The sequence below is a fragment of the Ranitomeya variabilis genome, chromosome 1, assembly GCF_051348905.1.
Source record: "Ranitomeya variabilis isolate aRanVar5 chromosome 1, aRanVar5.hap1, whole genome shotgun sequence".
Taxonomy (NCBI): domain Eukaryota; kingdom Metazoa; phylum Chordata; class Amphibia; order Anura; family Dendrobatidae; genus Ranitomeya; species Ranitomeya variabilis.
This window is the reverse complement of record NC_135232.1, coordinates 232,278,474-232,292,540: the sequence shown is the minus strand read 5'-3', so window position 1 is coordinate 232,292,540 and position 14,067 is coordinate 232,278,474. Positions and strand designations below refer to the sequence as shown.

The 14,067-nt window shown below is 46.6% G+C and overlaps 2 protein-coding genes across 2 annotated transcripts in view; one reads left to right on the top strand and one right to left on the bottom strand.

Annotated features, from left to right (window-relative positions):
* The window catches only part of LOC143811948 (uncharacterized), a 230,289-nt gene extending 217,605 nt beyond the window's left edge, over window positions 1-12,684 (top strand). The window contains exon 2 of the mRNA XM_077293264.1: window positions 9,380-12,684. Coding sequence (XP_077149379.1) covers window positions 11,118-12,050 — 933 coding nt within the window. The 5' untranslated portion in view covers window positions 9,380-11,117 and the 3' untranslated portion in view covers window positions 12,051-12,684. The remainder of the gene's footprint in view (window positions 1-9,379) is intronic.
* AACS (acetoacetyl-CoA synthetase) overlaps window positions 1-14,067 on the bottom strand; it is a 157,586-nt gene that overhangs the window by 84,474 nt on the left and 59,045 nt on the right. The gene's annotated exons all lie outside the window — the stretch shown is intronic.

Here is a 14,067-nt window from a genome sequence, read left to right as displayed (position 1 = left end):
GCACATGTGGAACTGAAAACACGTCTAAAATGTGTCCTCTGTGTGACCATTTAACCGTCCCGGTGGTGTGACTTTCCTTTGTAATGACACGCTGCAACCCCCTTGGTAGCGCTGCCCGTCTTCTGGCATCATTGTTTGGCTGCCTGCGCCTCTGCGGCCGCCCTGACCCACACAACGCCCCTCGTTGTCTTATTTATTGGGACTGCGAGGGTGTGATTGACGGGCATGATCAGTGCATCAGTTCGCCTGTCCCTCATCTCCTTCCGCCTTCTGCGGACTGTGCGGCTTCATGGCCGTGGCATGCGATAAGGGATCAGATGACGCCGCACAGTCTGAAGCGGGTGTAAGGACCCGAGTGTCAGAGGCGAACATATGTGCTGCGCCAGGCCCTGAATCCCAGCCCCGCAGTGTTTTAACAATGTTAAGACACTGCGGGGCTGGGATTCATGGTCATCGCGAACCGCACCGGCCGACATTAAATGATGCCAGAACATGGGCAGCGCTAACAGCGCTAGGCCAGGGGATCACACGACAGCGCAGACTCCTGTACAGCAAATAACAACGCTCAGGAGGCTGCACCCAGCACCAAGGTGGGATTCTTGACATCTGTGCTGCGTCTCATTACAAAGGGAACTCGCGCCTCCAACACAGTTTGACTGTTTAAAGGGCTAAATGTTATACGTGTTTCATTCAGCGTGTGCAAGGAGCGAAATTAAAAAAGAGCAACCTTTGACTTGTGCAGCACTACTGCTGCATAAGCTGTGGCTCTTCTACTTTGTAACCCCTGAGGGGGGGTTAAAGGTTACCTTTGAAATTGGTTCAATTAGGCTTCGGCCTACACTCTGCTCCCCCTGCAGAGCCCTGGGCTCCAACACCGCCAGTTGGGGCCCGGTACTGCTAGCTGCACAGAGAAAAACACCAGCCAATGTGTCAGTGGGGTTCAGCACCGCCAGCTGTTCCCCTGCTGTGCAGCCGGCAACGTGTCCTGCAACTGCCACGCAGGCACAACAGACCCAAAAGCTGCCGCCAGTGCAGGCTTCGGCCTACACTCTGCTCCATCTCCTCCTCCTGCTGACCCCGGGCTCCAACACCGCCAGTTGGGGCCCGGTACTGCTAGCTGCACAGAGAAAAACACCAGCCAATGTGTCAGTGGGGTTCAGCACCGCCAGCTGTTCCTGTCATGATCTCTGCAGGCAGAGATCATAGCAAGCCTATAGAGGGACAAGCTCTCGGAAGACGGAACTATACTGACCATGAACTAAGCCTGCCGCGCAACTAGTAATAGCCAGGTAGCATTTCCTATTTATTGCTAGATGCCCAGCTCTGGCCTAAGACCTAAATAGCTAGCAGAGGGAAATATAAGACCTGGCTCACCTCTAGAGAAATATTCCAAAGAAGACAGTAGCCCCCCACATATAATGACGGTGAGTTCAGATGAAACAACAAACGCAGCAGGAAAATAGTCTTTAGCAAATTTGAGGTCCGCTTACTAGATAGCAGAAGACAGATAGTATACTTTCATGGTCAGCAGAAAAACACTAACAAAACACCATCCAGAGATTACCTTAAACTCTGGCATTAACTCATAACACCAGAGTAGCAATCCCTGATCAACGAGAGCTTTCCAGACACAGTAACAAAACTTCAGCTGTGAACTGGAACAAATAGGCAAAACGAAACATGGACAAAAGTCCAACTTATCTAGTAGTTGTCAGAAGCAGGAACAAGCACTGAGAGGCATCAGATAACATTGTTGACCGGCAAGAAACCACCAGAGAAATGAGCTTAAATAGCGACACCCACTACTGATGGAAACAGGTGAAACAGGAAAGAGGATGACAAGTCCAATTCCACAAGCGGCCACCGGGGGAGCCCAGAATCCAAATTCACAACAGTACCCCCCCCTCAAGGAGGGGGCACCGAACCCTCACCAGATCCACCAGGGCGACCAGGATGAGCCCTATGGAAGGCACGAACAAGATCAGAAGCATGAACATCAGATGCATTGACCCAAGAATTATCCTCCTGGCCGTAACCCTTCCAATTGACCAGATACTGGAGTCTCCGTCTGGAAACACGAGAGTCCAAAATTTTCTCCACAACGTACTCCAACTCACCCTCCACCAACACCGGAGCAGGAGGCTCAACTGAAGGTACAACAGGTACCTCATACCTGCGCAATAACGACCGATGAAAAACGTTATGAATGGAAAAGGACGCAGGGAGGTCCAAACGGAAAGAAACAGGATTAAGAATCTCCAATATTCTATAAGGGCCGATGAACCGAGGTTTAAACTTAGGAGAAGAGACCCTCATAGGGACAAAACGAGAAGACAACCACACCAAATCTCCAACACAAAGCCGAGAACCAACACGACGATGACGGTTGGCAAAACGCTGAGTCTTCTCCTGGGACAACTTCAAATTGTCCATAACCTGCCCCCAGATGTGATGCAATCTCTCCACCACCGCATCCACTCCAGGACAATCCGAGGATTCCACCTGACCGGAGGAAAATCGAGGGTGAAACCCCGAATTACAGAAAAACGGGGACACCAAGGTGGAAGAGCTGGCCCGATTATTGAGGGCGAACTCTGCCAATGGCAAAAAAGCAACCCAATCATCCTGGTCAGCAGAGACAAAACACCTCAGATATGTCTCCAGGGTCTGATTAGTCCGCTCGGTCTGGCCATTAGTCTGAGGGTGAAAAGCAGATGAAAAAGACAAATCTATGCCCATCCTAGCACAGAATGCCCGCCAAAATCTAGACACAAATTGGGTACCTCTGTCAGAAACAATATTCTCAGGAATACCGTGCAATCGGACAACATTCTGAAAAAACAGAGGAACCAACTCAGAAGAAGAAGGCAACTTGGGCAGAGGAACCAAATGGACCATTTTAGAGAAACGGTCACAGACCACCCAGATGACAGACATCTTCTGGGAAACAGGCAGATCTGAAATAAAATCCATCGAGATGTGTGTCCAAGGCCTCTTAGGAATAGGCAAGAGCAACAGCAGTCCGCTAGCCCGAGAACTACAAGACTTGGCCCGAGCACAAATGTCACATGACTGCACAAAGACTCGCACATCTCGTGACAGGGAAGGCCACCAGAAGGATCTTGCCACCAAATCCCTGGTACCAAAAATTCCGGGATGACCTGCCAATGCAGAAGAATGTACCTCAGAGATGACTCTACTGGTCCAATCATCCGGAACAAACAGTCTATCAGGCGGACAACGATCCGGTCTATCCGCCTGAAACTCTTGCAAGGACCGCCGCAGATCAGGAGAAACGGCCGACAAAATTACTCCCTCCCTAAGGATACCTGTGGGTTCAGCATTACCAGGAGAGTCCGGGTCAAAACTCCTAGAAAGGGCATCTGCCTTAACATTCTTAGAACCCGGTAGGTATGACACCACAAAATTAAAGCGAGAAAAAAATAAAGACCAGCGCGCCTGTCTAGGATTCAGGCGCCTGGCAGTCTCAAGATAAATCAAATTTTTGTGGTCAGTCAATACCACCACCTGATGCTTAGCCCCCTCTAGCCAATGGCGCCACTCCTCAAACGCCCACTTCATGGCCAAAAGCTCCCTATTCCCAACATCATAATTCCGCTCTGCGGGCGAAAATTTGCGAGAAAAGAAGGCACAAGGCCTAATGACGGAGCAGTCGGAACCTTTCTGCGACAACACTGCCCCAGCTCCGATCTCCGAAGCGTCAACCTCAACCTGAAAAGGCAGATTCACATCAGGCTGACGTAACACAGGGGCAGAGGCAAAACGGTGCTTAAGCTCCTGAAAGGCCTCTACAGCATGAGGGGACCAATTAGCAACATCAGCGCCATGTCTGGTCAAATCAGTCAGTGGTTTAACGACATCCGAAAAACCAGCAATAAATCGGCGGTAAAAGTTGGCAAAGCCCAAAAATCTCTGAAGACCCTTAAGAGAGGAGGGCTGAGTCCAGTCACAAATAGCCTGCACCTTGACGGGATCCATCTCAATGGAAGAGGGAGAAAAAATATACCCCAAAAAGGAAATTTTCTGGACCCCAAAAACGCACTTAGACCCCTTCACACATAAAGAATTAGACCGCAGAACCTGAAAAACTCTCCTGACCTGCTGGACATGAGAGTCCCAGTCATCAGAAAAAATCAGAATATCATCCAGATATATTATCATAAATTTATCCAGAAAATCGCGGAAAATATCATGCATAAAAGACTGGAAAACTGAAGGGGCATTAGAAAGACCAAAAGGCATGACCAAATACTCAAAGTGGCCCTCGGGCGTATTAAATGCGGTCTTCCACTCATCCCCCTGCCTGATCCGCACCAAATTATACGCCCCACGAAGATCAATTTTAGAGAACCACTTAGCACCCTCTATACGAGCAAACAAATCAGTAAGCAATGGCAAAGGGTATTGGTACTTAACAGTGATCTTATTCAGAAGCCGAAAATCAATACATGGTCTCAAAGAGCCGTCCTTTTTTGAGACAAAGAAAAACCCAGCTCCCAAGGGAGAAGAAGATGGACGAATATGTCCCTTTTCCAAAGACTCCTTTATATATTCCCGCATAGCAGCATGTTCCGGCACAGACAGATTAAACAAACGACCCTTTGGATATTTGCAACCCGGTATCAAATCTATGGCACAATCGCACTCACGGTGCGGAGGTAACGACCCAAGCTTGGGTTCGTCAAAGACGTCTTGATAATCAGAGAGGAACTCAGGGACTTCAGAGGGAATGGACGACGAAATAGAAACCAAAGGTAAGTCCCCATGAATACCCTTACATCCCCAGCTCAACACAGACATTGCTCTCCAGTCCAAGACTGGATTGTGAGACTGCAACCATGGCAATCCCAGTACCAAATCGTCATGTAAATTATACAGCACCAGGAAACGAATAATCTCCTGGTGATCCGGATTGATACGCATGGTTACTTGTGTCCAGTATTGTGGTTTATTATTAGCCAATGGGGTGGAGTCAATCCCCTTCAGAGGAATAAGAGTCTCCAAAGGCTCTAAATCAAAACCACAACGATTGGCAAAGGACCAATCCATAAGACTCAGAGCGGCGCCAGAGTCAACATAGGCGTCCGTGACAATGGATGACAAAGAGCAAATCAGGGTTACAGACAAAATAAACTTAGACTGAATGGTGCCAATGGAAACAGACTTATCAAGCTTCTTTGTACGCCTAGAGCATGCTGATATAACATGAGTAGAATCCCCACAATAGAAGCACAATCCATTCTTCCGTCTAAAATTCTGTCGCTCGCTCCTGGACAGAATTCTATCACACTGCATACTTTCTGGCGTCTTTTCCATAGACACCGCCAGATGGTGCACCGGTTTGCGCTCCCGCAGACGCCTATCAATCTGAATAGCCATTGTCATGGACTCATTCAGACCTGCAGGCACAGGGAACCCCACCATAACATCCTTAACGGCATCAGAGAGACCTTCTCTGAAAGTTGCCGCCAAGGCGCACTCATTCCACTGAGTAAGCACAGACCATTTACGGAATTTTTGGCAGTAAACCTCAGCTTCGTCTTGCCCCTGAGATAGTGCCATCAAAGTTTTTTCTGCCTGAAGTTCCAAATGAGGTTCCTCATAAAGCAAGCCCAAGGCCAGAAAAAACGCATCCACATCGCGCAACGCAGGATCCCCTGCTGGCAATGAGAAGGCCCAATCTTGAGGGTCACCCCTGAGCAAGGAAATCACAATCCTAACCTGCTGAGCAGGGTCTCCAGCTGAACGAGACTTCAGGGACAAATAAAGCTTACAATTATTTCGGAAATTCTGGAAGCTAGCTCTATTCCCTGTGAAGAACTCCGGCAAAGGAATTCTCGGCTCAGATACTGGAGCATGTACCACAAAATCTTGTAAATTTTGTACTTTCGTGATGAGATTATTCAAACCCGCAGTTACACTCTGAAGATCCATTATTGTCAGGTGCACACAGAGCCATACAGAGATTAGGAGGAGAGAGAGAAAAAAGACTGCAGCAAGGCAAACTGGAGGAAAAAAAAAAAAAAAAAAAAAAAATTCCAGCAGACTTCTTATAACTCTCCTTTCTCAACCTGGGTCTTTAACACTTTATTGGCCGGTCAAACTGTCATGATCTCTGCAGGCAGAGATCATAGCAAGCCTATAGAGGGACAAGCTCTCGGAAGACGGAACTATACTGACCATGAACTAAGCCTGCCGCGCAACTAGTAATAGCCAGGTAGCATTTCCTATTTATTGCTAGATGCCCAGCTCTGGCCTAAGACCTAAATAGCTAGCAGAGGGAAATATAAGACCTGGCTCACCTCTAGAGAAATATTCCAAAGAAGACAGTAGCCCCCCACATATAATGACGGTGAGTTCAGATGAAACAACAAACGCAGCAGGAAAATAGTCTTTAGCAAATTTGAGGTCCGCTTACTAGATAGCAGAAGACAGATAGTATACTTTCATGGTCAGCAGAAAAACACTAACAAAACACCATCCAGAGATTACCTTAAACTCTGGCATTAACTCATAACACCAGAGTAGCAATCCCTGATCAACGAGAGCTTTCCAGACACAGTAACAAAACTTCAGCTGTGAACTGGAACAAATAGGCAAAACGAAACATGGACAAAAGTCCAACTTATCTAGTAGTTGTCAGAAGCAGGAACAAGCACTGAGAGGCATCAGATAACATTGTTGACCGGCAAGAAACCACCAGAGAAATGAGCTTAAATAGCGACACCCACTACTGATGGAAACAGGTGAAACAGGAAAGAGGATGACAAGTCCAATTCCACAAGCGGCCACCGGGGGAGCCCAGAATCCAAATTCACAACATGTTCCCCTGCTGTGCAGCCGGCATCGTGTCCTGCAAAAGCCACGCAGACACAAGAACTGAAATTGAAGGGAACCTGTCCCCCCTCCCCCAGGCGTTTGTACGTTTTAAAGGCCACCTTGTACAGCGGTAATGCTGCATGTGTGCAAGGTGGCTCATAAACGTATTCTCCTCGCACATGTGGAACTGAAAACACGTCTAAAATGTGTCCTCTGTGTGACCATTTAACCGTCCCGGTGGTGTGACTTTCCTTTGTAATGACACGCTGCAACCCCCTTGGTAGCGCTGCCCGTCTTCTGGCATCATTGTTTGGCTGCCTGCGCCTCTGCGGCCGCCCTGACCCACACAACGCCCCTCGTTGTCTTATTTATTGGGACTGCGAGGGTGTGATTGACGGGCATGATCAGTGCATCAGTTCGCCTGTCCCTCATCTCCTTCCGCCTTCTGCGGACTGTGCGGCTTCATGGCCGTGGCATGCGATAAGGGATCAGATGACGCCGCACAGTCTGAAGCGGGTGTAAGGACCCGAGTGTCAGAGGCGAACATATGTGCTGCGCCAGGCCCTGAATCCCAGCCCCGCAGTGTTTTAACAATGTTAAGACACTGCGGGGCTGGGATTCATGGTCATCGCGAACCGCACCGGCCGACATTAAATGATGCCAGAACATGGGCAGCGCTAACAGCGCTAGGCCAGGGGATCACACGACAGCGCAGACTCCTGTACAGCAAATAACAACGCTCAGGAGGCTGCACCCAGCACCAAGGTGGGATTCTTGACATCTGTGCTGCGTCTCATTACAAAGGGAACTCGCGCCTCCAACACAGTTTGACTGTTTAAAGGGCTAAATGTTATACGTGTTTCATTCAGCGTGTGCAAGGAGCGAAATTAAAAGAGCAACCTTTGACTTGTGCAGCACTACTGCTGCATAAGCTGTGGCTCTTCTACTTTGTAACCCCTGAGGGGGGGTTAAAGGTTACCTTTGAAATTGGTTCAATTAGGCTTCGGCCTACACTCTGCTCCCCCTGCAGAGCCCTGGGCTCCAACACCGCCAGTTGGGGCCCGGTACTGCTAGCTGCACAGAGAAAAACACCAGCCAATGTGTCAGTGGGGTTCAGCACCGCCAGCTGTTCCCCTGCTGTGCAGCCGGCAACGTGTCCTGCAACTGCCACGCAGGCACAACAGACCCAAAAGCTGCCGCCAGTGCAGGCTTCGGCCTACACTCTGCTCCATCTCCTCCTCCTGCTGACCCCGGGCTCCAACACCGCCAGTTGGGGCCCGGTACTGCTAGCTGCACAGAGAAAAACACCAGCCAATGTGTCAGTGGGGTTCAGCACCGCCAGCTGTTCCCCTGCTGTGCAGCCGGCATCGTGTCCTGCAAAAGCCACGCAGACACTTGCTCTTGTACCTTCTGCTCCCCATCCTGGTTCCAGTACCGTCAGCTGGTTCCGGGCAGAGCCTTTGGCTTAGGTGCCTCCCTCTGGGTATCCGAGTTCCACCAACGTCAGGTGGTCCTTGGTAGTGCTTTCAGGCACGGGTACCTCCTGCTTAGTAACCGGGTTCCAGTAACGTCAGCTGGTCCTCGGTAGTTCCATTGGCTCTTGGACCTTCGGCTACCCATCCGGGTTCCAGCACCGTCAGCTGGTTCTCGGCAGTGTCTTTTGCTCTTGTACCTTCTGCTCCCCATCCTGGTTCCAGTACCGTCAGCTGGTTCCGGGCAGAGCCTTTGGCTTAGGTGCCTCCCTCTGGGTATCCGAGTTCCACCAACGTCAGGTGGTCCTTGGTAGTGCTTTCAGGCACGGGTACCTCCTGCTTAGTAACCGAGTTCCAGTAACGTCAGCTGGTCCTCGGTAGTTCCATTGGCTCTTGGACCTTCGGGTAGCCATCCGAGTTCCAGTTCCATCAGCTGGTTCTCGGCATTTTCTCAGCCTTCTTGTACCTTCTGCTACATTTCCAAGTTCAAGAGACTAAACACGATGACCCGGAAGACCACCCCTAAGATGACGACGACACCAGAGACGACAACCACTGTGATGACGACGACCCTGGAGACGATGACCCCGAAGACCACCCTGATGACGACGACCCCGGAGACGACGACCCTGAAGACCACCCCGATGACGACGACCCCGGAGACGACGACCCTGGAGACGACGACGACCTGGAAGACGGAGAAGCAGAAGAACAAGAGGCTGCAGAACAAAGAGCAGAAGAACATTAAGCATAACACTAAATATCAGTTATCTAAATTATAAGCAGAAGAAGACTAAGCAGTGTATGGGGGTGAGTCCGTTCCTCCTCGTGGTGCCCCTGGATAAAGCCTGATGCTGCAGGCCAAACTGAACGCGGACAAATGTAACTGTTTTGTGACAGGCAGAACGGAAGGTGTAATCTTCAAACTTTTATAGATAACAACTACGGGAATGCCTGTCACAAATAAGAATATGATGAAGAAGTAGAATATGATGAAGATAATAGTAAAATAAAAAGAATATGAACAATGTAACCAAAAAAATAATAGGTAGAAGATGAAGAAGAAGATGAATAAGGTGAAGAAGTTGATGTCAAAGAAGCTGATGATGAGGATAATGAAGAAGAAAGTGTGGGAGAAGTAAAAAAGAAGGTGAAGGGCGTGGAAGTAGTGAAACATCAATATCTGACAAAATAAAAAAAAATTAACATAGTCTAAATCTTTCTACCGCCGAACGTCATAAAAAAAAAACAAAAACCTGCTATTCTATTACATTGGGCTAAACCTCTGTGCCTTTAATGTCTCCGCCACGTCCCCCAATACATCCTACATTATTCTTAGTTGTTTTCCTTCATGTAGAATGAACCTACAAGTTTATAAAGGGTTTATTTTAATTCCGATATTTTCGTCCCATTGACTTGCATTGGGATCGGGTATCGGTATCGGATTGGATCCGATATTTTGACGGTATCGGCCGATACTTTCCGATACCGATACTTTCCGATATCGGAAAGTATCGCTCAACACTAGTGGTGACGTGTTTCTATTATACTTTTCCTCTGATTGTTCCTCTCCTGGTTTTGGCCTACAAATCCTGAGGTAAAATACTGACCAAATACTGAACGTGTGAACATGGCCTTACGCTCACCTGAAGGGGGCCCAATGGCCTTCATCAGGTCTACACGCATCAGGTATACAGCTTTTAGCTATCATAGATATTATATTTAGATATTATTTCCCAAACTGCTGCATACTGTACGGAGTCGCAATAAATATTGGTAGATCCCGATAAAAGTTGCATATTGCCTTCACATCTCCAGTTCAGAAAGATGGCTGCCTACAACGATTATATTATAGACCAAAAATCTGTGATCAAACTATGAATGGGGGTTTGGTCAGTGTGACCATGGCTGCAATGTTCAGAAGAAAGTGTTATTACCCATGTAAAGAAGTCCTTAACCAAATTAACTGAAATGATGAAAAAGTAAAAAGGGTTCAAAATGGGCACCATTGACACGGACGCAGATGGGAAGAATCCGGTGTCTTGTTTTATTTCACCATTGGTTAGGTACTGGCATCATATGTACCTGGGTGTATTAATATGCTTACCGATCAGGTCCTCTGCCGTTTCCAGAGCTGCTTCAGTCACACTTCACCATCTTGTGACTGAACCTATTTGCCAGTACATCATACATTAATAGAGGAAGTAGCCATCTTTAGTGTAAGTCTATGAGAGCTGCGATCTGGGTCTCACTGACTCACATTGAGAAGTGGCAGCAGCACCTGCACCCCGATGACAACCAAGACGTTTGCGTTTGATGAATCAACGGCCACAAGAATCCTTTCTAAGGTCACGAACCCGGGCGATTTCCTAAAGGTTCCCGCCCACGAAATTAGAACCAGAGACTACGAAAAGGAACGAAGAAAGCTTATATCCTATGACCTTCACTCTATCTCTCTGGCAGAGTATTACAGGCAAAGCAGGATACCACGGGGCCTCCGATGACATCTGCGCCCCACACTTTTCTCGGACAACCCGGAATTTTGTGAAAAGTTCAAACAAATTTTGAATAAATGCTCATTGGATATTATTCTGTTAACTATTGATTCTCTCCACACAGTGAATCTGAGAAGAAGGTGTCCGCCATTGAAGAACAGCTAACCTCTACTCTTTCTACAACAGATTGTCAAATATTGAAGACCAAAACAGATAAAATCATCGATGACAATCATAAAAGTCTACAAGACAGAAAAAGAGCAAAATTCCAGAGGGACTCGGACGATTACCAACAGGACCGCGTTTATAGATGGAACGATTCACCGAGTGGGGCCTACAGACATGGAAATTATGGCAACAGAAGACCAGATTCCTTCAGTTCAGACAGCAAAGGATCCACCAGCAGCCATCCACAAGCTCGTTTTTTATCAGGTCGTCCGCCCAGGAGGCACAACTCACAGACAACAGGAGGAGACCGACCAGGAGGGGCCACTACAATAGTTCCAGAGCGGATGACAACACGATCTCAGGTAGGACCATCAACTCGGTTATCAACATTTCCGATTACACACTAACCCCATCCGAACTGACTGTCCTACAGCGGGGTCTCTCTTTTTGCCCCACCCCACCTTGGGGTAAATTTAGACTTGATCAAGATCTACAATGCTTTTTCCGTAGCATTCGCCTGAAAACACATTTTGGACTTCAACAGGATCCGCTAACAAGGAACACTACACTCCAGATTCCTGAACTTTCCATTTCCATGGTGGGGTTACGCAATGTGAGCAGTTTCAACCCACCACGGGGCTACCACACCACAGAGACATACATTGACCTTACACAAAAGGACATTAACCAGGTATTAGAACAACACAGTAAGGGGGCCTTCCCGACACGTAACAACATATCAGATCTAGAGAAACAAGCCATACAGTCACTCAAGAGCAACAAGCACATAACTATCAAACCAGCAGACAAAGGAGGGGCTATAGTAATTATGAACCAAACAGACTACATCAGGGAAATCAAGAACCCACTATCTGATGTACCGACATACAAACGGATCACCCATGATCCGACTAGTGACATTAAGAGGAAGATAGAATCAACATTAAACAGATATTTGACCTCTAACACAATAGACCAAAAAACAGCAACCTTTCTAATTAATCAACATCCTGTAACCCCGGTTTTTTATATCTTACCAAAAATACACAAATCCCTCACAAACCCCCCCGGGTAGACCTATAGTGGCATCCACAGATTCCATCCTGTCCCCACTATCCGTCTTTTTAGAAAAAATCCTTACACCCCTCACAAAACGAACCAGATCCTTCATTTTGGACACGAGTCACTTCTTGGAGATTATTAGAGGATTTCCCAACCTCTCACAACAGTGTATCCTGGCCACCTTTGATGTCAAAAGTCTGTACACATCTATACAACATTCCCAGAGCCTCCAAGCAGTACAAGACCTTCTCAAAAGCTCAGATTTGCCACATAATTCACAACAATTTTGCCTAGAGCTACTGACAATTGTCCTGTACAATAACTTTTTTCTTTTTGGCGATCAGTACTATTTGCAGATCTGTGGGACCGCTATGGGCGCGAACGTAGCACCTGCATACGCAAATTCATATATGGATGCATTCGAATGCACCTTCATTTACACAAATGAGCTCTTCAGAACTCCTGCCAAAAGTTGGATCAGATTCATAGACGATATCTTTTGTCTATGGGAAGGCACCCCTGAAAGTCTATCCTCCTTTCATAACTTCATTAATTCGGTTAGACCTGAACTCCAATTCACCCTGACCTGGAATTTGACCAAAATCTCATTCCTAGATACAATGGTCATTAGAAACAACACAGGTAAATTGGAGACAGATATTTTTACCAAACCAACTGACTCAAATAACCTTTTACTGTATACCAGCTGTCACCCAAGATCCACTAAGAATAGTTTGCCCCGCTCCCAATTCCAAAGGGTCAAAAGAATTGTGTCCGATAAAAATCTACTAGAAACTCGTCTTAATGAAATGTCTGACAAATTTAAAGACAGAAATTATCCAGAACAACTCCTAAACATCGAAATACAGAGAGCCCTGGAACCTACACCTTCCCGCAACACATCCGCCAAACCTGAACGTATTCCCTTTGTACATACCCACCACCCGATAATGCCTAAACTCTACAATATAATTAATAAACACTGGCCACTTCTCCACAGGTCATATCCTGACATTGAAGCCTTCAAAAATCCAGCACTTATGTGCAAAAGAAAACCACCTAACCTAAGGGATCAATGGGTTAAGGCGGACATTGGCAGCCTAACAAAACAACCCAAACAAAGTTTCATTGGCTCAAAACGAGTGGGGACTTACCCATGTCTGGGATGTGCATGTTGTTCAAACGTCATTAAAGGGGAGGATGTCATTCACTCCCATTCTGGCTAGAGATACAAGGCAAAAGGTTTCTTTACATGCGAATCTATTTTTGTGGTGTATGCAGTCATGTGCCCCTGCGGCCTTATGTATGTAGGCGAAACACCACAACACGTCCGCGACTGCATATCAAGCCACAAATCCACAATTAGGTGCAAAAAGACGTGGTTACCCATTCCAGAACACTTCATATCAGCAAAACACTCAGTTTCACAACTAAGATTACAAGTTGTGGAACAGGTCGAGAGACCAAGGAGGGGCGGCAACCACAATAAACTACTTAGAGAGAGGGAAGCCTACTGGATACACACATTACAAACCATCACACCAAAGGGACTCAATAGGGAACTGGATCTATCAACTTGAGATTCATAGTTGAACTGCTGTGCCCGTTGTACTCTGTAAGAATTTCGTGATTGATTAAGGAGCTACTCTTCTGTATAGAATTATACATTTGTAGGATGTTTTTGAAAACTTAGTGGTGGATAGATGTGGTCATAATGCACTAGAGCTATTACTTTAGTCCTAACCCTTCATTTATTCTTACAGACGCACTGACCTGACTAATTATTCCTAACACCCGCCATGGGTAAGGTACAGCATTTTTCGTGTTTTTTCATTTTTTCTTTCATTTTTGATTATTTTTTATTTCATTTATTTTGTACTTTATTTTTATTATTTTCTATTGTTTATTTTTTATATTTTTTATTTTAATTTTTATTTTTTTTATTTCATTTTATTTATCTTATTTTATTTTTACTTTATTTCATTTATTTTACCTCATTTTTTTCATTTATTTCATTTCTACTCTATATC